Source organism: Piliocolobus tephrosceles, chromosome 8 (assembly GCF_002776525.5).
Source record: "Piliocolobus tephrosceles isolate RC106 chromosome 8, ASM277652v3, whole genome shotgun sequence".
Lineage (NCBI taxonomy): Eukaryota > Metazoa > Chordata > Mammalia > Primates > Cercopithecidae > Piliocolobus > Piliocolobus tephrosceles.
In genome coordinates this window covers 143,627,598-143,653,628 of record NC_045441.1, presented here as the reverse complement: position 1 = coordinate 143,653,628, position 26,031 = coordinate 143,627,598, and the positions used below count along the sequence as shown (strand labels likewise).

The following is a 26,031-nucleotide window of genomic DNA, read 5'->3' as shown; positions in this document are numbered from 1 at the left end:
ACAATGCTGGACTATACACTTGAAAATTGTTAAGATAGTAAAGTTTATGACAAGTATATTTTACTACAATAAAAACAGCACAGTTTTCTTTTCTTTTTCTTTCTTTCTTTTTTTTTTTTTTTTTTTCTTGAGACAGAGTCTTGTTCTGTCACCAGACTGGAGTGCAGTGGCACAATCTTGGCTCACTGCAACATCCACCTCCCGGGTTCAAGGGATTCTCCTTTGTCAGCCTCCCAAGTAGCTGGGATTACAGGTGTGTGCCACCACACCCAGCTAATTTTTGTATTTTTAGTAGAGACAGGGTTTCACTGTGTTGGCCAGGATGGTCTTGATCTCTTGACCTCATGATCTGCCCGCCTTGGCCTCCCAAAGTGCTGGGATTACAGGTGTGAGCCACTGCACCCAGCCAATATTTTTCTTACCGTTATAGTGCATCCATTATTCTGATTTTTTGTGTGTGTATTGATGAAGACCTGGAAGTATACACACCACGTTGTAAATAGTATTTAACCCGGCAAGTGAGAGGAGAGAATTCCAGTTTTTACTTTATCCATTTTGATATTATTTGACATTTCCAGAAGAAAAGTATATTACTACTGCAGTTTTAAAAACCATAAACATAAGGTTACCTATTTTAACAGCTTCAATAGGTAGAGAGTTAGACGATAGCTGGTTAGCTAACTAAAGATAAATGCATGCCTAGGAGTGCTGAAGCTCAGTTCATTTTTCCATCTTAAGAAGAAATGTTATTTTTCACTTCTAGCACCCTTAGCCCTTAGGCTTCAGGGTTATAATTCTAAAAATCAGAATTAGGATTCTGTAAATGTGAGCTATAAAATTCTTCTGATGCGCTTCTCTGTGGATTGACATAGACACAAAGCAAAGCAGGGCAGAGTGAATAATAAGAATAAAGAGATGACAATGATGATGATGATGAAAATGATGATGGTGATGATTATGATGATGGTGATTATGATGATATGATGATGTGATGATGACTGATGATAGTGATAGTGATGGTGATGGTGATGAGGATGATGGTGATGACAATGATCATGGTGATAATGATAATGATGGTGATCATGATAGTGATGACAATGATTATGATGGTGGCAGCGATGGTGATGATGATAGTAGTGATGATGATGATGATAGTGATGTTGATGATGATAGTGATGGCATTGATGATGATGGTGATGATGAAAGTGATGGTGATGATGATGGTGGTGCTGATAGTGATGATGATGGTGGTGATGATCATGATGGTGATGATGGTGGTGATAGTGATGATGAGATGGTGATGAGAACGATGGTGATGGTGATGATGATGGTGATGATTATGATGGTGATGATGGTGATGATAGTGATGGTGATGATGATGATGATGGTGATAGTGATGATGATGGTGGTGATAATCATCATGGTGATGATGGTGGTGGTGGTGATAGTGATGATGATGCTGATGCTGATAGTGATGATGAGGATGGTGATGATAGTGATGGTGATGATAGTGATGATGATGATGATAGTGATGATGATAATAGTGGTGGTGGTGGTGATAGTGATATGAGGATGGTGATGATAGTGATGGTGATGATGGTGATGGTGATTATGATGGTGATGATGATGATAGTGATGGTGATGATAGTGAAGGTGATGATGGTGGTGATGATGATGATGATGATGGTGGTGGTGATAGTGATGATAAGGATGGTGATAATAGTGATGGTGATGATAGTGATGATGATGATGGTGATGATGGTGATAGTGATGTTGATGATGGTGATGAAAGTGAAGGTGATGATAATGGTGATGATGATGATGGTGGTGATGATCATGATGGTGATGATGATGATAACAGTGATGATGATGGTGGTGGTGATAGTGATGATGAGGATGGTGATGATAGTGATGATGAGGATGGTGATGATAGTGATGATGATGGTGATGATAGTGATGGTGATGATGATGATGATGGTGGTGATAGTGATGATGAGGATAGTGATAAGAGTGATGGTGATGATAGTGATGGTGATGATGGTGATGGTGATGATGGTGGTGATTATGATGGTGATGATGATAGTGATAGAGATGGTGATGATAGTGATGGTGATGATGGTGGTGGTGGTGATGGTGATGATTGTGATGGTGATGATGATAGTGATGGTGATGATGATAGTGATGGTGATGATGATGATAGTGATGGTGATGATGATGATAGTGATGGTGATGATGATGGTGACAATGATGGTGGTGATGATAGTGATGACAATGGTCATAGCTAACATTTGTTGAGCTTACACTCTTGTCAGGCAATCACAGCCCCAGGAGGAAGGTACTATTTTTATTCCAATCTTACAGAAAACAAAAATGGGATAATGAGAGGTCATGAGCCCAAGTTCATGTAGCTGTGAAGGAATGGAGCCCTAGACTTAAGCCTGGTCTCAGGAAGGATGTCCCAGCTCTCTCTTTCCCTGTCTCCACTGTAGGACTTGACCTGAGGCTTGCAGAGGCACTGAGGAGGCCTCCTCAGCTGAGAGAGGGAAGGAGTCAGCCAGGTAAAGCAGAGCAGTCTGGGACTAGGATACCTTCAGGCAGAGGGAGCAGATCTCATGGGCCTGTGCCAAGGGTCTATTCATAGCACCCCAAAGCTCTGGGGAGACACCCTCGGAACTCTGGATGGCAGTTCAATGTACCTGCCTTCCAGTAGCCACAGGGCTTCAGTTACCAGGAAGGTCTAGGGAGACAGGCAGGGTTCCACTGCAGAAGGGCACCAGCCTACAGGGACAGGCAGCAGGACCAGTGCACTGCAGGGTCTAATTATGTGAACTGGACACACGGGGCTCACAGTGAGAGCACAACAGGGTTAGGTCCCCCTTATTAAAAGATCACAACTGGGTGCCCTAGTGCAGGGGATAGAAGACAATGGGGAGTGCAAGGCACAGTGACTGGGGGCAGGCAGGGCAAGGGCACTGGAGCTTCTGGGCTGTGAAGTGGAGGTGGAGAAGGGATGGATGTGGACAAGTCCGAGACATTCTGGTCTCTGATATGACTGTGTTCCAAATAACAGGGGGCATTCTAGCCACAGAGTTCACAGTGGGAGTGCCCTTTGGGCCCCCTGGGAAAGAAAACTGCTGGGCCATGGCCCACAGGGGAGGGCCAGCTGCCAACCTTGCTTGAGTCTGAGTGGGGTGCCCCCAAGGCCCACGTGCCTCTGCTTTCGGTTCTTTCTATTTTGTTTGTTTTCTTGAGTTGGTTGCATAGGGGCTGGCTACTTGAAGGAGATGGACTGATCTGTTTAGCAGGGGAATTTGACACTGGATGTTGAAATTCTGCTGCTTAGGGCCGATTTCCATCTGAGCCAAATATGTTTACACAGGACTAGCAAACCTTCCCCTGCTTGCTAAGGAGAGCCCTTCACCATCTGCCTTCCATGGCCCTGGCTCTCCGTGTCCTGGTATCCTCACCCTGGCTGGAAATAAGTGGAGGACGTTTTCCAAATAACGGAAGCTTTTGCTTCAAGTAGTGGACTCTTAGATTTTAGCCATTTTTAATGGAACTATTTCTGAAATATCTTGCATCTTTCTCCTGCCTTACATAGAACACCCTGATGACGAGTGTACCCTGAGGCCGCAGGAGTTTCTGCCTCCCATGCTCTGCCCCCCCTGCCCTTGCTTAGGCCTCAGCAGGCTTCACCTACACCCGCTGCAGCTGCACATTCACGCCATGGACTGGGCATCCCTCCCCGTCTCTCTCGTTGCCCGCACAGTTGTTGAGGGAAGTTCTGGGTGCAGAGTTGCCTCTTTTGAGGCTCCTCCAGACAATTATCTCAGAACCTATAATTGTGTCCACACTCCTTGGGAAGCAGGAGTGTTGTAGCTGCCCTTTCTTCTTTCCTGTTTGAAGCTGGAGACCCAAGTGGGCTTGATGCCTCCTCAGCATGCATGATCTTCAAGCTGGGACTGAGGTTGTGGTGCATTCTTAGTCCCCTGGGGCTGTCCCAACAAAGTACCGCAGAGACTACGTGGCTTAAGCAGCAGACATTTGTTGTCACACAGATCTGGGAACCAGAAGTCTGAGCTGGAGGTATGGGCTGCGCTTGCTTCCTCTGAAGGCACAGGAAAGAGTGTGTCCTGGCCTCTCCCCATCCGTGGCAAACGGCAGGCATTCCCAGGCTTGTAGCTGTACTTCTCGATCCTCTGTCTTCACGTGGTATTCTCTCTGTGTCTCTTTGCATCCTCTGCCTCTGTGCTCGCCTGTCCAAGTTTTCCCCTTTTATAAGGACCCTAATTACTTCATCTTAAAATGGTTAATTCTGCAAAGACCCTATCTTCAAATAACATCACATTCTTTGACATTGGAGGTTAGGACATGGACATATCTTCTTGTGGGGGAGGATACAATTTAACCCATAACACAGAGTGAAGAACATGAGATCCCAGAGAAATATGACCCAGGACAGACAAACTCCCAGCCTGTGAATTCAACACAGGAAGCACACTGACACTGACAGGGATGCTTCTCCCAGCTCCACTTTCTTCCTACTGCCCAGAGAGCCAAGGCGACACTAAATTCAGGTGCTAGGTAGGCTAGCACCTGAATTTGGTAGGTGGTTATAGGCTATTTTAAGTTAAAAATTGGTTTAATAATGCTCAGCACCTGAACATTTAACAACCAACCTCCCTCTCTCCCCCTTCTCTTCCTTTTGCTTTTATTCTTTCCTTTCTTCATTCATAAATTTCTTTTTTTTTTTTTGAGACGGAGTCTTGCTCTGTCACCCAGGCTGGAGTGCAGTGGCGCGATCTCAGCTCACTGCAAGCTCCACCTCCCAGGTTCACGCCATTCTCCTGCCTCAGCCTCCCGAGTAGCTGGGACTACAGGTGCCTGCCACCATGCCCTACTAATTTTTTGTATTTTTAGTAGAGACGGGGTTTCACCGTGTTAGCCAAGATGGTCTCGATCTCCTGACCTCATTATCTGCCCACCTCGGCCTCCCAAAGTGCTGGGATTACAGGCGTGAGCCACTGCGCCTGGCCCATTCATAAATTTCTTTTGAATATCTAATATGGAGAAAACCTGGGGTTACTAAGATGAAACAGACAGTGTCCCAAAAGCATTTTATATGTTATTATTATTTTTATTATACTTTAAGTTCTGTGTTACATGTGCAGAACGTGCAGGTTTGTTACATAGGTATACAAGTGCCCTGCATCCATCAACCCATCACCTACATTAGGTATTTCTCCTAATGTTATCCCTCCCCACCGCCACCCCCGACAGGCCCCAGTGTGTAATGTTCCCCTCCCTGTGTCCAAGTGTTCTCATTGTTCAACTCCCATGTATGAATAAGAACATACGGTGTTTGGTTTTCTGATCTTGTGATAATTTGCTGAGAATGATGGTTTCCAGCTTCATCCATGTCCCTGCAAAGGACATGAACTCATCCTTTTTTATGGTTGCACAGTATTCCATGGTGTATTTGTGCCACATTTTCTTAATCTAGTCTATCATTGATGGACATTTGGGTTGGTTCCAAGTCTTTGCTATTGTAAATAGTGCCACAATAAACATACATGTGCATATGTCTTTATAGTAGAATGATTTATAATCTTTTGGGTACATACCCAGTAATGGGATGGCTGGGTCAAATGGTATTTCCAGTTCTAGATCCTTGAGGAATTGCCACACTGTCTTCCACAATGATTGAACTAGTTTACAGTCCCACCAACAGTGTAAAAGCATTCCTATTTTTCTACATCCTCTCTAGCATCTGTTGTTTCCTGACTTTTTAATGATCGCCATTCTGACGGGTGTGAGATGGTATCTCATTGTGGTTTTGATTTGCAATTGTCTGATGACCAATGATGATGAGCATTTTTTTGTATGTCTGTTGGCTGCATAAATGTCTTTTTTTTTTTTTTTTTTTTTTTTTTTTTTTTGAGAAGTGTCTGTTCATATCCTTTGCCCATTTTTTGATGGGGTTGTTTGTTTTTTCTTGTAAATTTGTTTAAGTACTTTGTAGATTCTGGATATTAGCCCTTTGTCAGATGGATAGATTACAAAAATTGTCTCCCATTCTATAGGTTGCCTGTTCACTCTGATGACAGTTTCTTTTGCTGTGCAGAATCTCTTTAGTTTAACTAGATTCCCTTTGTCAATTCTGGCTTTTGTTGTCATTGCTCTTGGTGTTTTAGACATGGAGTCTTTGCCCATGCCCGTGTCCTGAATGGTATTGCCCACGTTTTCTTCTAGGATTTTAATTTCTTCTAGGATTTCTTCTAGGATTTTCTTCTAGGATTTAAGACCTTCCTAGGTCTTATGTTTAAGCCTTTGATCCATCCTGAGTTGATTCCCCAAAGCATTTTAAGTCTCCAGAAGTGTAACCTAGATCTCCAGTGAACAGGTAGATTTCTGACAGCTCCTACGTGGGCAGACACCTGCTTTGCACACTGCTGGGCTCCCAGGGTAGAGCATGATTCCCGACACACAGTAAGTGTTCAAGAACATTTCCCCCACAGTTTCAAAATGAACAATCAAATAATTGCAAATACCTGTATGTGGAGCTTAGGAAATGCAATAATTTCATTGAGGAGAAACCTCAGGAAAGGGCTTTTCCATGTGCCCAGTCTAATAAAAGGACCCATGATTTATTTCCAGTCCTGGCAAGATTAATACGGTGCAGACTGTCTCTCCTGGTGGATGCGTGAAACTCTGAAACGGTCTTCCATGTAATTTGTTGGCGTGCTGACCTTTCTTCAGGCGGCTCCTACAGCTGGCTGGATGTTTGAAGAAGACATGAAGAGCGGTGTGTGATGAGGTGAAGGCAGGAAGCCCCAGAGCCGGCCCAGCAAGTCGGGCTCGTGGAGGGGGATTGATTACACGCAGGCTTGCACAGCACTCCCGGGCTGGCAAGGACAGGGAACAGGCGGTAGGAAGCGGCTTCTTAGGAACAAGGCTGGCACGGGTCCGTGGACACTGCTGAGTCTCCTGACCCTGGAATCTTTCTTTCACAGTCATCTGCTCACATTCACCCCGCCCTAGCTGGGTCTTTGCAACTAACGTGATTGACGCAGAATGAGGGGGAAAGAGGGTGCCAAATGTCCACATTAGCCTGGGTCAGTAGGCCCCTGGGCACTGAAGAAAAGAGGAATGGGTTTGAAAGCAGTTGATGGCAAATAAGACCAAATTTGAAGGGCAGGGACAGATATCACATGTCAAAGCAAGCAGCCTTCCTCCTTCAGAAGATGGAATTTCTGAGGAATCAGTGTGTACCCGGGAAGCACAGGCCAGCAGGTGGGAATGGGCGAAGGCTCTGAGGGATTCGAGGACTTTGCACCGGTGCTGCCCAGGGGGCACTTCCTCCTGGGCCTGTGGGTGTCACACTGGCCACCCACAAGCAGATGCCGAGCAGCAGGGCAGTGGGGCGGGAGAGTGTGGACGGTTCAGCACACTTCCAACCCCATTCCTGGGAAAAAGAATCCCCAATCCTGTGACAGCTCATATCAGTGTTAAAACAAATCCTGCCACTGAAACTCATCCACTCTACTTGGAGGAGTCCTCCCTGGATGTTGACTCAGATTTTTCATTGTATGATTGATTCTAACAGCTTTATTTATCTCATTCTCTGCAGACTGGAGATCACAAATTGGAAGGGGACTCAAGGGCTGTTGGCAACAGGATGGGACCGTGGACAGTTCATGTGCCTGCCTCTGTCATGATAGGCACCCAGAAATAGTTCCTGGATGGCCAGTGACCAAGTAGGGGAAGTCATCTCTTCACATGCTCCCAGCACACATGTGTGATGAAGCAAGATCCAGGCCGTGGCAAAGCACCACGATAGGACAAGCAAGGAGGCAGCTCCTCCCTCCCGGGGGTCTGGCCTATGGGAAGAAAGCAGCCTGACAGCCTCGACTCCAGTGGCCGCTGGAGGAACCCTGGGAGGTTGGATGTGAAGAGGACAGTCAGGGATGACCCTTCGGTGAGGTCTCAGGGATGAACTGGAAAACACTTATGATTTTAAATGAAAAACTTGCCCAAGAGAAGACACAGAAAAAAATACAAAGAGCTAGGTTCTGATGAGGAAATTACTTCCGTGGACCCAGTGCTTTTGACTTCATCTTCCTTCTGTTCCTGAATTTGCGAACGTGGAGAACAGTGAGGAAAAAGGGTGTCAAAACACTCAGAAAAATTAAGTGTCGAATACGTGGAAATAGTAATAAAAAAGCACTTTTCATATTATGTGACCATTTGTCTTAAAAACTACAAACCTAGACTGGCACTACCATACCTAAGGCACTATCTCAGCACATTTATTCTTCCCTGAGAAAACTGGGGCAAGAAGGGAAAGTAACATTTATTGAGAGCTTATCTTGTGCCAGGCACTATTAGGTGTTTTTATAAATGCTTGGGGAAGCAATTCTTCAGGTATGAATCTTACCAAGATTTATAAAGTCCACAGGGCACCATGTTTGGATATTAGGACTTGGATCTATTTCATGCACCTTTTCCTTACCTTTCTTTGCATATTTTGACTACGTTTAGGGATCAATATGAAATCCCTCCTATGACTAATTTATTGCTTACAAGCTCACCTCACTCCAAGAGTAAGCAAAATGGTAGATTAGTGAGGACTAGGCCAGCTTTTTATTGCATAATATACGTTAAAGCTAACTTTTAATATCTTTATTAATATTTTCCAACATTAATACTCTTCAAAGAGAATATCCCTGCAAGGGTATGCTAAAGTTACATTATTACCAAGAGATAATCTGAAACTCTCAGAAAGTGAACTTTCTTAGTAAAAGGTCTGTTTTAACAGGTAAAGTAGAAGAGGCAAGTTTAGATTTATAATTGTTCCCTTCTCTCATTTCTTTTTACCACCAGGATAAAGGAAATGTCTATAATTCAAGGGTGGGGAGAGTGCCAGGTGATTATATCGTCATTCATTTAAACCAATCTGCCGGAAATCTTGCTTAAGATCACAGGTGGCTTTTAAAACTAGCCAAACAAACAAAACATCCTTGATTCTATCTTGAGTTCCTATTTACTCAGCCTTGCTCATTCAGTTGAAAAGAAGTGAAGGAGGAAATCTTGTGTAAATTACACACTTTACCCTTCATGAAATGGTTTAATTCCATTACTTGCTCAATAGATCAGAAAAATTCCAGGAAACGTTTAACCTCCAAATTTTCTTCTAAAACATGAATAGGCCAGGCGCGGTGGCTCACATCTGTAATCCCAGCAGTTTGGGAGGCCGAGGCGGGCAGATCACTTGAGGTCAGGAGTTCGAGACCAGCCTGGCCAGCGTGAAACCCCATCTCTATTAAAAATATACGAAAATTACCCAGGCGTGGTGGTGCATGCCTGTAGTGCCAGCTATCTGGGAGGCTGGGGCAGGAGAATGGCGTGAAGCTGGGAGGTGGAGTTTGCAGTTGAGCCAAGATCGCACCACTGCGCTCCGGCCTGGGCGACAGAGCAAGACTCTGTCTCAAAACAAACAAACAAACATGAATTTAGACTAATTCAGTAGGTATTCCTACACTCGATCCACATAAATGGGGTTAATCTCAGGCAAATCTCGTCTCTGTAATGAGGGAAATGTTTTCATCATGAGTTCTACCAGTTTTTCCATGCGTGAATGTTTTAGGTGTAGTAGAAATTTACTGGTTTGGATCTGTATTATAAAACATATTGGTACATACAAGGTAAGGCCTTTCTCTGCTAGTATTGAAATGCAATTTCACAACTCCAAGTAATGTTAAGCCTGCAGGGCATTAATGTTCCAAGTGCTCAACGGATCTCTTCCGTTCTCATCCCATCGTGATAACCTGTGAGAGCAAGTAACTCCAGCCACGCTGGCTGGCAGCAGGGGAGCTCGCCCCTGTGACAGGCCAGGCACGCCTGCTCCTCCTGCCTGAAAACCAGGTGCCTGTGGTGAGGAGGGGTAAAGTGGCAGGTTCAATTCAGCTTGCGCTGCGCTTAACTTTCTACCATAAGAAAAACACATACTGTTGACCCTTAAACAACACAGGGTTTGAACCTGTGGGTCCACTGATACACGGAGCTTTTCCAACCAAACATGGTTTATTTGCTGAATGTGAAACCCACGTATACGGAGGGCTTTTAGTGTACACAGGTTCCATAGTGCCAAGTGCCAGACTTGAGTATGCAGATTTTCGCGTACGTGGGGTATCCTGGAACCAACGCCCTGCGTATATCTAACATCCTACATAGAGAATACCACCCCAACTGTTTTTTTTAAAAAGCAAACAAACATAAACACACTTGGTTTTGAACCTTTAATAAAAGTAAAAAATGAATGCAAAAAGAACACAATGTTGAAAACCTAGTATGAATGTGAATCTCACTAGATGTTCGAATCTGGTATAGTGCAAATTTTGTTCATACTATTTTACATTTTTACAAACTCAAATCACTTTGGTTCATATATTTTCTATAAACTATTGGCAACAAAATCTTCCAATTTACATTTTTTTGGCTACATTATTTCTAACAGATATAGATTTACTTCCGGTTTCGGAGAGAAAGACTTAATGTTTGTGCATGATCGAGTCTGTTTTAAAGATTCACTCACTGCTTTCATCTAATAACTTCTGGTTTTTCATAAAATGCTGACATCTTCATTGGACATTTTTTTTCATGTGACTAATTGTTTTCATTTTCAGAAAATATATAAGGGGGTCATTCCCAAGTTCAGAATGATCCTATCTTTTTAAAAAAACAAAATTCCTCTAAAACAAATTAGTTTCAGGAACTTAAAATTTACTCCAAGACATTTCCCTCAAAACAAAGCAAAAAACCCCAGCAAAGATCATTACATACACAAAACCACACACAAAGAGGAGCGCTCACAGGCAAGGTCCTCTAAGCTTCCATTCTGCTGACTGCTGGCTTCCATTTAAAAGGAGTCTTTGAATCAAGCCACTGTCACAGAATTTAAAACAAACCAAACACATGTAAATTGCAAAATACAAAAAGGTAAATTTGTAAGCAAAAATGACTAAACCCACAAAACTGGAGTATTTCGAAGGTTGAGGGTTCAGTGGAGGGTGTAACACAAAAGGAACTTCACGACTGAAAGAAATCATTGCCGAGTTTCCTCCATGCAGCACTGAAATGAATGGAGAACACTTCTCTCGAACATCTCACACGTTAAAAAAAATAAATATTTAAGAGATACAAGGCTCAGATTGGTTTTCATATACATTGCACTTGAAGTTTAAGACCCAATACTTGCAAATTAGGTCTGGTATGGTCTATGCCATTAAATGAATACATTGTGCTCACCAATATCATTGAATATTTAGAAACACCACATGTTTAATGCAGTGACATATGCACTCTCCTTTTTACAAGGCAATCACAGATTGCAAATTCCATAGGGCTGTGGAAAAAAACAGTCATCTCTATTCTGTAGTAACAAAGAAACAATTTTCGCTCACTAAGATTGAAATACATGGCAGACAGGTATTCATTCTTAGATGATTATGCATTTCAAAATAAACTTCATAAACTGAGGTGAAAATTCCAATATATCGCAGTGTGGGACCATGACTTTTCATTGCCTTTTGCTCAGTAAGATTGTCTATACAAACTTCCACAGGTATGAAAAGCACAGTTGACCCGCTGGCGATACACACACGTGTGACCGTGTAAACACGCCACTGCAGGAGGAACGAGCGTGACCGTGAAGCGTGGCCATGCCGCGACTCCACTTGGAGCGTGACCTCTCTATAATCACTGCTGCTTTTCTTGCTGTTTTTTTGGTTTGTTTTTTGTTTTGTTTTAAACATAGCCCTATTTTAAAAAATCTTTTGGATAAATATGATTCCTATTACACCATACTTCGTGTTTGTTAGGCACCACCAACCTACCTCCTTTGGGCACTGATACAAAACGGACAGTTGGTAACTGAGTCTTAGTTCAAGGCTTTGAAATATGGCAACTTGTTTTAATCACATGAATGAAATCTCATACTTGGGAAACTGCCACCTGCCTGAACCCACGCAGCCTTGGCAGAATGCTGCAGGGCACAGACAGGCGCCAGTGCGGTCAGTCAAGGGAAGACTTCAGGGTAAGTCATCATATTCTCCACCTCCCTATTCTAGACTAGGTGAACAGTTTTTTCCAGGAGTCATTTGTACAGTCAGCCTGATCTAAGTAGATTAAGAAAAAAGATAATCTTTGTCGTAATCCACAATCAGATTTTCTTCCAAAATCTTCCTTGCTCTCAGAATTGGTGGTTGAGAAGACTCAATCACTATGGGGCTTTTCAGGAACACCCTGTGTGTAGAAAGGAAGAAAAAGAAGGAAAGAGAAAATTAGCACTAAATGTATAAATATTTTAATTACCAATTAAGTAGGTCCTAACATGGGAAAGATGAACAATTTATATGACTGAAGAAACAAGATTGAGATGTGGGACATGTGGAGAGAACTAGAGCCTAAGGCCAGCTCTCCCAGCTCCCCTGCACCGTCTTCATGGCTCCAGCCCAGTGAGCCACAGCTCTCACCTGCAAAATTAGGATAATTCTCTGCCTCAAGGACTAAGGCCCTTATATGAAGCCTATTGTGTAAGTGTAAGATATTGGTGAAAGTATAACTAAATTCATATCTATATAAAGGAAACACCCGATTTTATCAAAGCATGGTGATGCTTATGGTATGGTAGGTTCCTGAAAGTTCTAACTGCAATTTAAGGGATTGAACCTTTATCTGAAGGGAGGTTTCTGCCACAAACCTTCATTAGTATCTGATGTCCATGTTATAACCCACCTTACCAGCAGTTTGTTGAAACAGACATTGGAAATAGGTCATGCTTTGTAATACTGAACAGTAACTCTACCCTCAACTCACACAGAGCTTCACAGTTTGGAAATCCTTTCTACATATTCTTCCTCATTTGACCCTCACAGAGCTTCGGAGAGGTAGACACTACAGTTACTACTATGACCAGGCACTGCGGGGTAAATTCTCAATAGAGAACAGTATTTCACTGATGAAGCAGCAAACCCAAAGAGATTAAATGACTTTCCTGAGGCCACAGAGCTTCTGCTAAAGGGCAAAAGAGAAACCTCCATACATAACTTTTCCCCTCAGAATCGTGCCTTCCCATGTTACTTAACTGCCCTCTATTCACTTTAAGAGGAAGGAGCTGAGCTCCTCACCTTCAGCAATGAAGGAGATTACTCATCCAGAAAACCGCAAGATCCTCTCATCTAAACAGACAGGTAAAAAAGTCATGAGTCTGGGTTGAGTCACCCAGGTATGCCAGCTACTACCCTGGGGACACACACAATAAGATCTTCTAGGAAACATACATGCTTTTAGGAACTGATCATGTGAAAGCGTTGCCAATTGTTAAATATGAACACTGGGAGGGTTCTATACAAACTGCAGTGAGAAAACAAAAGAGCAAACTTTTGGCAGCAACTTGGAAAGAAAATTGGTCATCACATTTGACCACCTGTTCACGAATGCGCCGATAAATAAATGGGAGGTGGACTCTTAGAATCCCTGGTTGACAGAGGCCACAGTGAGGCCTGGCATTAGTGTAAGAACACAAAGACACCAGAGAAGAATGACAACCAGCCCGGGCGGACCTGACACGTGGCACAGGGACTTCCAGCAGTGTTGCCTAACGGTGGCACACCGTAAATGGCAATATGGATCCTCCTCTCAACCCAGACACCAACGCAGGCTGCTGTAAACCTACTTCCGGGGTGAAGGCAGGTGCAAGCCATGTGTTGAAAGGGCATGTGGTATACTAATGAGAAGCATGGTGCCAGCTCCAACTCTGCCACCCACCTGGCCAAGTTGTTTAATCTTCCTAAGCTGCAATTTCCCCTTTTACAAATGGGCTAATAATAGTTTCTACTTCAAAGAGTTGTGTTCAGAGGACAAAACTGGCTAACAATGGAAACGTTTAGCACAATGTCTCCTGTGCAGCAGTAAGAGCCCAATAAATGTAAACCCTCAATAACAATAATAGTATTATTATCATTAGCAGCTGAATGGGGTCAATCAAAAACAGGAACGGCAAATTAAATCCCAAGCTGACACTGAGGTGGGCGGGACTCTGCCTCCAGGTGTCCCAGGGGGGCTGGGCAGTGGAAGCAGGACAGGCTTGATTGCTGTTGGTAGTTCGCAGCTTACTCTTGAGAAAAGACTTGAAGCTACAAACAGCAACAAGTTCTATAAATGATGGTTACAGACTCATTTTCTTTTAAACATACAGGCTGGGCCGGGTGCAGTGGCTCACACCTGTAATCCCAGCACTTTGGGAGGCTGAGGCAGGTGGATCACCTGAGGTCAGGAGTTCGAGACCAGCCTGGCCAACACCACAAAACCCTGTCTCTACTAAAAATACAAAAATTAGCCAGGTGTGGTGGTGGGCGCCTGTAATCCCAGCGACTCAGGAGGCTGAGGGAGGAGAATTGCTTGAACCTGGGAGGCGGAGTTGCAGTGAGCCAAGATTGTGCCACTACTTCAGCCTGGGTGACAAAGCAAGACTCCGTCTCAAAAAAAAAAAAAAAGTAAAAATAAAAATAAACAAAAAAATAAACAAAAAAACTGAAACAGGCTGATAACAAATGTTTCTACTGTATTTTCGGACACAAAGGACAATGGCACGTGCCGGGGGGCGGGGCGGAAATACCACATAGAAAAAGCTAGGAGACCACATAACTTGAAGCAAAGCCAACTTGTAACTTTTCAGCATGGTTATTCTTGCAAGTAACTATGTTTCCTCTTAAGGGAGGGAAGCACAAGTTAGAACAAAGGCATCTGAAGAGAACTGAGACAGCTAAGAAAGAGAAGGTGTCAAGTGCACTAGGGAAAACCATCAGCACCACAGACCTCGAATGACCCCGGATCTGGGCGGGTCTGGTCCTGGTGCTGAACTGAGCCTCGGAATCTCTTCACCATCAGACTGTCAGCAACTTCACTCTTGTCACCTCCCTTCACAAAGTCTTATTTGGTGTAAGTTTCAACCTTAAACCAATAACTCTTAGATACTATCCCTAGAACATCCAAACACTTCCATTTTGTGAATAAACAGTATGACAAGAGTGGAATGCGGGGAAGGCTGCCCTGGGAGAAAACACGCACCGCGAATGTGACGGTCAAGGGGCCCAGACTGAGGAACAGCCGCAGCAGGAGGGAGGGGACTGCACTGTGAAGCCCCGGGGCCATTTCCAGGGTTTGACGGATGGAAATAAGTTTGCAAATTTTGAAGAGAAAAAAGAATAACAGTTGGGATCCAGAGGTAAGGATTTAAATTTTTATGAATAAAAATGGTGGTAGGCGGGGTTAGACTCAGAACCTGAGAGGTCAGTTTCATGTGACAGCCCAGTAGCGAAGGGGATTAACGCGGTCATCTCTCTCCTCCAGTTTTAAGACACAAAAGAACATCCAAACATTTTCCCTCAAGTTGAAAGAATAAAAAGGATGAAGAGAAAGCTGAAAGAAGGAGAATTATAATTATGTCAACTATCTTATTTTGAGTTATCTTTAACATTTTTTTCTGTAAGGATCAAAGGAGCACAGCAGGAATGACTTAATGAAACTACCTTCAAAACTGAAAATGTTTCCTCCAACCATTTCTAGATGTTTAGAACTTATGAATGTTGTGAAATTTCTACCTCCACCAAAATAATGCTTATTTCTTAAAACTGATTTAAAAAGCCTTGACATATAACAGCATCAACCTATCGTGCAGAAATAATCAACGCTTTAAATGTTATTCGAGTTTCAGTTATAATGTATAATTAGTCAAGCCAGTTGAGGACAACTGTATTCTAAAAATCTTCTTAGGAATTCTCTCCCAAAGAGTCCCGGAACAAAAATCTCAAAGCAAGACAGCAGAGACGGAGTTGCCTAGCGCTCGTTTGAGGACTGCAACGGCAATGATGGCGAATGCATGAAAACAAAGTACTATCTTCCTGTGGGACCATCCGACCAGATTTTTAACATTTAAAAAAACAAGGCCAGGCTCACGCCTGAAATCCCAGTGCTTTGGGAGGCTAAGGTGGGAGGATCACTTGAGCCCACGAGTTCAAGCCCGGCCTGGATAATACAGGGAGATAACATCTCCACAAAAAACAAAAAAGTTAGCCGGGCAAGGCGGCACGTGCCTGTAATCCCAGCTACTCAGGAGGCTAAAGCAGGAGGATTGCTTGAGCCCAGGAGTTCAAGGTTAGAGTGAGCGATGATGGCACCACTGCACTCCAGCCTGGGTGACACAGTGAGCTCTGTCTCAAAAAAAAAAAAAAAAAAAAAAGCAAGCAAAGTCCTTTCTTTTCCATCACGAGAAATTTGGCAGCATGGACTCAGTAACCAGTGGAACACTGCAAATTCTACTTGTAATTACTTCTGCTTTTGTGAAACAGCCAAGTGGCCTTCAAATTCAACTCCTCACAGAGGTATCAGCTGGCAAAAACAAATGTACTGTTTTAAAAATAGCATGAGGTGCACAGATAAGTCTTCCGAGAAAGTCCCAGAGCTTATCTCCGAGAGCAACAGCCCTAGGTTTTTTGTTTTTTTTTTTTAATTCACTTTATTTCAGCCCGCCAGTCAAAGTCAACTCAAAATAACATTTAAAAGTTCACCTCTATTTTTTTAAACTAAAGTGCTAAGATGCCAATTTTTAACTAATTAAGAACTGCTAAAGCCATCCTGGAGTTCATCTACCTTTCCATCTCCCTCAGGGGGCTGTGAGAGAAGCTCTGTGGGGTCGAGCTGCTTTCTCCTGCAGTAAGAGCAGGTGTAACGTTCAGGCAGGACAGTCCGTCTCCATGGTGACCTGGCCACGTGCAGCGGTGCCCTCATCACCACTTCTCCATGCCCAGGGCCACCTGCCCCACAGAAGGGTGCTGCCTGTCCAAACCAGGCTGTCCCCTTACCCGCCCACACCAGGCCCTGCCCTGGCCCGAGACAGACTCTGCAGCCTCAGGCTCGATTTGCTTGACTGTGGACTAAGAGGCCAGCATCATCTGCATCCACTCTGATTTTGTGAAAAGCAACACTGGTGGACTGATGCTCAGGGAGCAAAGTATCACTGCACGAGGTCATCCAGATCTGCTTCCAATGGCGAAGGAGGAGGGGACACTCACACATCAGTCAATTTCTTTACTGCTTACTACAGAAATTTCAAGAATTCAGAACACCGACCACATCTGCAATTCAAAGGGGCAGTGCGAGGGCTCTAGTTCCTTTCTAAATCAAATATTATGAATTTATGAATCTACAAATCTTTATAATTTAGCAAAGAATTACCTGGGTATCATTACCTATTTTTTTAAATACAACCTTTTCTCAGTAGTTGTCACTCAAGTCTGAACCAGAACATATAAACACAAAATTGAATGTATCATGTAAAGTAATTCTATCAAGGTAAAGAGACGCAAGTTTTAGAAGATAATATAATATGATCACTTCACTCACCATAGCTAACTGTCGTCCTATGTTCCCCACTGTGACGCCTCCTGAGAAAAATATACAAGGGAGCCAAGAACGAATATAGAGGAAATCTGGGGATGTATACCTGGAGCAAGAAAAGAAACCGTGCCTTAGCAGCCAGTTTCACCTGGCTCAATTCTGCATCAAAGATTCTCTGTAGTGGGGATATGCAGAATGCATATCAACCATGAAATGCTACAAAACGTTCATATTTGAATGTTTGGTTGTAACTGCTACTACTTGGTTTTCCTTTGCATTAAGTTATGGATAGCATTTTTTAGAATTTTGTACCTAAATCTAGATCATTCTATATAAAAACCAAATAAAATATGAAAATATCTAAGCTTTGTGGATGTTTTAATGAAAGTTAAGTAAGCTTTCCAAAGCCAATATCTGAAAACACATACTTACTGATAGACACCATTATACACGAGAAACTGTGTGATCAGCGTAGCTAGAAAAGCTATGGTGATCCCCAGCCCAAGGCCGCTTCTGGAACGATCAAATGTCCACCAAAGCCCCAAAGACAGGGCTGCTAAAGTCAAGGACAGTTGGATGTTATTGGCAAAATCCAATTTCTGGTGATGTAAAAGTTAAGGAAAAGTCTGCTGATTCTTAATAAGATCAAAAACACAAAGAAAACCACAAGGGTCAAAAACATGGGTATTTTATTATTGTACCACAAATAATTCACTGTCCATAAAAACTGTGTAATGAGCTAAAGAAAGGATTTGTTGGATACAGGCTACAGTAATCACCAAGATCACCTGAAATCTCCCTGGCATCACTGACTCAAAAACTTAACCATAAGAATAAACTTGCTAAAAGCTATATATAAAATGCCACTAGCATTTTGACCATAAAACAATATATTTTACTATGAAGTCACTGACAGCCCCATTCTTCTTTCTCTTTTTAGTAATTTGAAATGGGCAGGTACCACCATCATGTTTGTATTACGACATGGAGTCATTTGAGTATATAACAAAACAAAACGCTTCAATGTATAACCTAAGAAGATACTGTGGACAGAGCATAGAAAATTAAGGATACAGCACTGGCATGGTTAATGCCAACAAAAACTGCTATGCAGCGCATGACACTGGCCCACTCTCTCTTAAATTTGTGGGGTTCTCCGAGGTGACTGTCGATGCAGGGGTACAGCAGGCCAACAACAGCTGTTTTAAAAAAAGATGACAATGTTAGAATACAGCAGATTCAAGTTCCACAACTTCAGTGTGGTCATTGGTAACATAAGACATTACTCAAACCAGTCCTTTCCCTAGAAAAAATTAGCAGCTATAACATCATAGTTAAGAGTGATTTTATATTCTTGTTCTCTTTGAGTAGCACTCCCACAAAATTGTACTGTTTAGAAAAGTTTTTTAAAAATCACTATTATTTAGTGCAGTTGAACATGTCTCAGTAAACACAGAAAGGAATCAAGCAGGGATTATTCATATTAATATGAGCAATACGTAACCTTATATTTAATATCCACATTTGTCTAAAGTACACAGAACTTAAATGACTATGTAGCTCACCTTATCTTTTCATCCAGTGTGACTTCGATCTTACAGTAAAAAGGTTAGCATCTGTCCACACCCTGTCACACCATAGCTCTGACACTCCTGCCACCACCCAGCACTGGGACTGGGCACGTGATGAGATACATATTTGCTGATGTGACTTTGACAGTCTGGGTCACATGCTCCTAGGGTGGCCCTGAAGTTGATTTTCGGGGGTTCTAGCATGTACTGTACTGAGCACTGAGCACTGTGCACACATGCCCGTGGGCAAATACGGGGTGACAGAGCCCCACACGGGCTTCTCTTATCCTCCATCTGGTTCCTGCACGGTCACGCCTCAAGCTGTGGTAAGAATACCAGACCAAGAAGAGGAAACTCAGCCTCCAATCCCAGCTTGCCCTGGTGGGACCTGGCTCTGCATGTTTGTTTTCTCCTGTATGAAATTATAAGGATTATGTAACTGGGACACAGAGAAAGAAGAGATCACTGTGGTCCAGAATCACTATTCTTTATAGACACAAACTCGGATTTTGGACAGGTGGGAAGGAATGGCATTCCAAAAGAGAAGTAAAATGGCAAAAAGGAAGGCAGGAATGAATGTCTGTTGGGGGGAGTGGGGTGCTGGCCTGTGGGGTTGGATGCTGGGACACAAGGGTCACTGGGGCCCAGGGCTCTTGAGAACCCTGCAATTGTTTCACCTTGGTCTAGTATGAAAGAAATACACATTTGAGGCTCAACTGAGAAACAGGAAACACAGTTTTCATCAAACATTCAGAAAAAAATTTCGGTTTTCAATTTATTATACTTAATCATGTTCTAAGTTCGGAGTTTTGAAAAACAGACCCCCGCCAAATTAACTTTACTTCACTATAGCTTCATCTTAGCTTTTAAGGTTAAAAACTAAATAGGCAAAAAACATACTATGATATTTTACTTATGCTCTTGGCTGATGGTTTAAAAAAAAAAGGTAGAGTATGAGAGAATGAGAAATTGTCCAGATACTCCTAGAAACCCTTGACGCTTCCATTACAAATACTGAAGGCTAAACTATTTCATTTCTAAGATCAAGCTTTTGGTTAAAGGAAAGAAACTATTCTGCCAAATGTATATGAAACATGGAATTTTAAATCTAGATATATGTCTCAAAAATTTTTCAATTAGTACAGCTACATACTTAAAGTGTTTCAAAAAACAAAAGAGGATCCCCTCCCTCTGAGAACAAAGATGAAAACATTCTACCCACTACTTAATAATTACAGACATATGTCCTAGTTCTTGAACACACAGCCCTCTGTTAATCTGTTACAAAACTCTGCTGCTTGCTGTTTTCAGTGAGTCAACTGAGGCAATGTGTTTCCACAGTGCAGGAGACACACCTACAGAGGCAGCAGGAGCAGTTAGCAAGGATGGCTTGGCCCCTTTCTACCTGCGCACGCTTGGATGTGACTTCACCTATGATTCAGTTTCCACATCTATAAATGAAGCTACACACGGTATTGCTGTAAGGAATGAACACAGCAAAGCATCTGAAGCCTATGGTCAGCAGTCAGCTGACAAATGTCAGCCACAAAGCAAACAGGATGCTCCCTGCACTGCACTGGAGTCACTTATTCATTTGTTTTCCCCACCAGACTGTAAGCTGCTTAAGGATAGGGGCTTGTGGTGCTCACTTTTGGATTAACATTTCAACAGCTTGTAGAGTTGAGGTTGTAGAAAGCAACTGACAAAACCTCATTAAATAAACAAATGCTGTGTGACTACAGCAGCAGTAAGTGATCTGCTCGGCCAAGATCAACTCAACATTTCTATAAAAGCGGTTCAATGATAGCCAAGAAATTCTAGTAAAGACACTCTGCAGTCCCCCTGTCCACAGTTCAGACTGACCTAGTGTTACACTGTACAGCATCTATGCTACTGCTTGGGTGTACGAAAATCTAAAAGCCGTAAGGGGGTTACTCTTTTCCTTAAGAACGTAATCTACAGAGCTCTAACAGTTCAGGGAGTAAACGTTTTGGCTTCAGACCACGGTTTACTCAGCGACCCGGCAAAAGGAAGTACTGAGAAGTTGCTCCCCTGGCAACCGCCTCCTGAACACATGTGACGGGTTTGTTTTCAGTTATCCAGCAGGGTAGCATGTTTGCTGCCGTGACCAATGGCCTTTCAGTCCCGCTGCTCACCAGTTCCCCAGGCGGCCAATCCGGGGCGGCTGGCGCGGGATGACAGCTGGGGCTGTACCCGGACGCCAGGAGGGAAGCGCCCTCAGTCAGCTTGGCACAGCACCTGCTTGAACAGCCAATTATCTCCCTGCCTCATCTCCATCACTGTGCTTCCTCAAACTTCAGAGAGCTGTGGCCCGAACCCGCCCTGGGGGGTGCCAGGTCCTCTCCACCCCTCCTTCATTTCTCTAAATTCCCAAACTGGAGATGCACACTTTCAATCTGTGGACAGTTCCAGTTTCAAATGCATGTTTCTCAATAGGCTGAAAAGTACTTTCAAACGAAAAGACACCCTTTTTACTTCCAGAAGAACCGCGGGGTGGGTACTCACCAGCTGCTGTCCCGCAGCAGGGAGGGACCCACCAGGCGGAGGAAAAGATGGTAGCGATCACCTCCTCGGGGAAGAGAGTGACATTCCTCTGGATCTGCAGCAGGTTGAGCACCAGGGCTAGGACCACCCCAACCGAGAAGAGCACGAGGCTCCTCTGCACCAGGCGATGATGCCAGGTGTTGGGGTAGGGGCCGCCGGGCTCGGGACCGCTCATCGAAGCACTGCGGTCCCCGGGCGCGGGGTCAGCGTCCGGGACACCATGGGCCGCAAGCAGGGAGGGCCCGGACACGGAAGCGCTGATCATCTCCCCAACCTTGGCTGCCAGCCCCGCGGCGCTGGCTCGCGGGGGGCCTCGGCGCCTCGCGCTGTGCGCACAGGAGCAACTCCAGAAGTGGTCGTGCAATCTGGGCATCGGTCACCCGCGTCCGAGAGGCGCTTCCTGGAAGAAGGGGGTCATCAGGTTCACTCAGAACAAAGAGCGAGGAAGGCCCCGCGGGACGCGAACCCCGGCACCCGGGCCAGGCGGCAGCGCCGCCCCCCCCAAGTTAGAACCCCGTGCACTCGCCCAGGGCCAGCGGCGGACCGGACCCGCGCTCACAGCGAGGAGCACCCCCGGCCCCAGCGGGACCACCGTCCCAGAGACCCAACGGGGCCCGCGCCCGCCTACCTCCGGGGAGGACCGGCTGCAGCGCGACCAAACCCCGCCCGCGACCCCTGCCCCAGCTCGCCGCGTACCTGGCCGAGAGGCGCCCGCCCTCGGGCTCTGCGAGCGGAGGCGGGGCTGCGGGGAAGGAGGAGTCGCGGCCCGGGACGGCCCCAAGTGCGGCCGCGGCGCCCGGCGGGCTCGCGGGCTTATATGGCGGGCCGCGGGGCCCGCATCACGTGACCCTGCCCGGCCTACCCACCGCCCGCGCGCACCGCCTAGGGGCGTGGTCTGAACTCGCCCCGCCCCGCCCGCGCGCCCGTCCACAAGCGGTCTGGTGAGGCGGCGGCAACCAATGGGAGGCGGGCGGCCCATATGACGTGCGCACACGCCACCGCCGGCCCGCGCGCGCTCGGGCGGGAGCAGCGGCACGGACGGCGGGGCGCGTGGCGGCTGCGGGGCACGCGGGCCCGAGCGGGACGAGCCGGCTGCGAGGGGACGGCCGCGGAGTTGGGGCCTGGGGGGGGACGGTCTGGCCGGGAGGAGGCGGAGGGAGGACAGGGTGGGGTTGCGGGCCCGGCGCCGCCCCTCCCGGCTCCTGGCTCCCCTCGCCTGGTGTCCCGCGCCTGACCCGGAGGCGACGGGTCTCGAGCTCGCAGGCCTACCCGGCGGGGCGCGGGCTCTGGCTCGGGGCCGGACCCTGCCCAGAGCAATGGTGGGCTTGCATCGGTGGGTCATTTCCTCGGGCCCGTAGTGGCCTTTGCTCACGCCTGGAGAGCAAACCACCCGCACAGCCCAGAAGCAGATAAAATCGAGACCACAGTCCCCAAAGGATCGCGCCTCCGTCCTATTTGCCCCTCGGGTCGCCGTCTAAGGGCGGGCCCGTGCCCGCTCAGCCTACATCCGAGTCGTATAAAGCGCTGACAGCAGAGAAAGCAACGTCTTTGCTCCGTGCAGATGAGCAGGGGCTAAGGGAGGACGCTGTGCTCTCTCAGTAGCCGCGCTCGGCCCGGGGGCCCTGCAGTCTTAGAAACGTGAGTCACGCCTGCAGCGTGGCGAGGAAGCGCCGCTGATGTGGCATCCTCAGCCTGGGGTTGTGGCTCTAAGCCAGAAGGTTAAAAAAAAGACGTCTTCTTGAGCTGGGACTGCCCTGAGTCCCTTTAGGGGCGAAATTCTGAGCATCCGATTGCGTTTCCTGAGGATGACGCGTGTGGTGGGCGTGGACGGCCTGTAGGGATCCGTCCTCAGCGGTCCCTCTGCGGGGCAGAGTCTCGCTGTCACCCTCCCAGCTGACTCTTCTCAAGCCCTGTTAACCATTGTACATATTCCCAAGGACTCCAAGCAGGTTGGACTTCAGGGAACATTGCAGTTTGGGTCCAAGGCCAAGGCCATTGTTTATACCCCACCTTGCATTAAGTGCTTGAGGATCACACACCCAGATACGTAGATCATCCGTAGATCACCGCAGTCGCATCGAAGACTTGTTTGTAATAGGAAGAAAAAAAAAAAAAAGCTGCCCACTGTCATGCGCTGGGAAACTGATGAGCTGAAGGATGACCCATCTGTAAGTTGGGTGCTGCCTGATGAGCAGGGAACCCTTCAGAAGCCTGTGCTGTGTCTCCCCGACCCCACTATGAGCTCCCCGTCCCGCACAATGATCGAAATCTAGCTGCTAACCTCATGGAGAGGCATCGCCCGGCAGCCCCGGCCCTGAGAGGCAGGCCAGTCACCCATTCAATTAGGAAACACCAGCAAGTGCCAGAAGCTTCTCATTAGCAGGTCAGCTTTCAATAACTGGTTTATCCAGGTGTGTGAGACCCGATAAGCAGAAATGAAAGCTCTTAGCGACCTATCCAGCTGCTCTACACTGGGCTTCTGACGTCACAGAAATCAGTACCTCTGTCTTCTGGGGTCCAAGAGGTATTTCAATTTCTCTGGCTTTTTTTCCTGTCATCTCTGCCTAGCCCTGCAGACTACCCCGGTATTTCCATCGTAATAACCCTGTGGGCAGGTGCATACCTCATGACAATATTTAATATTAATAGATTTCTGTGTTGTCTCCAGAATGGAAAGGGACTATCTATGCCTTTAGCTAGTTGGCTTGTTAAAGACTATTGACTTCATCTTCTTTTCCTATCTGCCTAATGAACCAGTGTTAATACAACCCAGCCTCTCCGACTCTGTCCCTCCTCTCATATGTACTGGGATATTATGAACCATGGAAGATCCTGGAGTCATAGAGGCACCCTGTGGCTCTGTGGCTGTTGCACGTACGGTGACCAAGATGTCCTGTGGGCATGTGGGAGGGTAGCCCGTGGGGTTCCTGCTGAGGGCCGTCAGCGTGGCCTCTGAGTCACAGGCAGAGATTGTCACTGCATTCTCAATGAGTGTTTGCCCATGGGCCCGTGGAGTCTGGCCCCATGAAGGAATGCAGCCCCGAGTAAAGACAGTGGGAGAGTTTGAGTTTGCCCCCTTGAACACCCCCCTTGAAGACCGAGCCTCCACATCAGTAACCACATTCCAAGATTTTCAGGGGTTGAAATTTGCTTATCCTCGAGCAAAGCTGTTGATTTTGTTTCCCTGCGAATTGTGGGCTGTGTGTTGAAGATAATGGGGTTCATTCTCTTCAGCCCCTGTCCGCCACTCTTAGTTAAGCATTTAGGGAAATCTGCTCATGATGGCACCATTTAGTTCTTAATTGCCCCACTACACAGTAATCTTCACAGATGTGGCCTTACTCTAGGGGAACTGACTATTGTTGAGCCAAACACCTCGCTGTGCCTTCTCAGATCACTAAGTAACCCTCAGAGTATTGAAGGGGCTGGCGGAAGGGAGCACAGGATGGCTGTCGCTCTTTCGGATCCTGCATTCATAAAGGCCTAAGATTGGGAGGTGTCATGTGGTGAGCAATCTTGCCTTTAGTCTGTTCTTGCTGTTCTTTTTATTATAACATTGATAACCATTCATAAGAAATATTCTCAAGGTAAAGTAGATTCCCAAATATATATTTTTTCAAATAAAAGCATCACATACTCATTGTAAAACATTATGGAAAAATAATATTTTAAAGAAATCATCTATAATCCTACCAACTAGAGATAACCACGGTTAACGTTTTGGGATATGTATTTCCAAATATTTTTTCTATGCATAAATGTGTCTGTCTAAAAAAACACAAATAGGATCAACTTCATATTAGTGGAACCAGTTCTTAAGTGATCACGAACATCTTTCAAAGGCAATCAATATAGACTATGCCATTTTTTAACAGCTTTAGTGAGAGCGAATTCATATATTGTGCAATTCACCCATTTAAACTGTTAATTCAGTGGTTTCTCATATATTCACAGAGTTGTGCAACTATCACCACAGGCCATTTTAGAACATTTTCATCATTCCAGAAAAGACCTTCATATGCTTTAGTTATTGCCTCCTTACCCCCTGACTTCCACCCCCAGCCCTCGGCAACCACTGAGCTACTTCCTGTCTCTGTGGATTTCCTGTTCTGGACTTTCATATGAATAGAATCGTATAATGTGTGATCATACCCACCTTGGAATACTATGCAGCCATAAAAAAAGGATGAGTTCGTGTCCTTTGTAGGGACATGGATGCAGGTGGAAACCATCATTCTCAGCAAACTATCCCAGGAACAGAAAACCAAACACCTCATGTTCTCACTCATGGGTGGGAATTGAACAATGAGGTCACTTGGACTCTGGAGGGGGAATATCACACACCGGGGCCTATTATGGGGAGGGGGGAGGGGGGAGGGATGGCATTGGGAGTTATACCTGATGTAACTGACGTGTTGATGGGTGCTGACGAGTTGGT

The 26,031-nt window shown here is 45.5% G+C and overlaps 1 protein-coding gene across 2 annotated transcripts; it reads right to left on the bottom strand.

Moving 5' to 3' along the window:
* Positions 1-10,284: 10,284 nt before the first annotated feature.
* INSIG1 (insulin induced gene 1) lies at positions 10,285-22,490 on the bottom strand. Of its 2 annotated transcripts, none has more exons than XM_023225359.2 (6): positions 22,222-22,490; positions 21,555-21,993; positions 18,532-18,656; positions 17,890-18,056; positions 17,464-17,563; positions 10,285-12,303 (listed from the first exon to the last, which is right to left on the bottom strand). In XM_023225359.2, the coding sequence occupies exons 2-6, from the start codon at positions 21,964-21,966 to the stop codon at positions 12,274-12,276; spliced, it is 834 nt and encodes a 277-aa protein (XP_023081127.2). In that variant the 5' UTR covers positions 21,967-21,993; positions 22,222-22,490; the 3' UTR covers positions 10,285-12,273. The 2 variants fall into 2 exon arrangements, with proteins under 2 accessions (XP_023081127.2, XP_023081126.2); XM_023225358.2 differs by having other exon boundaries at positions 22,290-22,490.
* Between the last annotated feature and the right edge of the window lie 3,541 nt (positions 22,491-26,031).

Excerpts from the sequence above, each read along its gene's own strand:
- INSIG1 (XM_023225359.2), bottom strand. The coding sequence starts at position 21,966 with ATGCCCAGATTGCACGACCACTTCTGGAGTTGCTCCTGTGCGCACAGC. Across the intron at positions 18,057-18,531 it reads GCATTAACCATGCCAGTGCT|AAATTGGATTTTGCCAATAA; the intron begins GTATCCTTAATT and ends TTACATCACCAG. Across the intron at positions 17,564-17,889 it reads GTGTATAATGGTGTCTATCA|GTATACATCCCCAGATTTCC; the intron begins GTAAGTATGTGT and ends TTCTTGCTCCAG.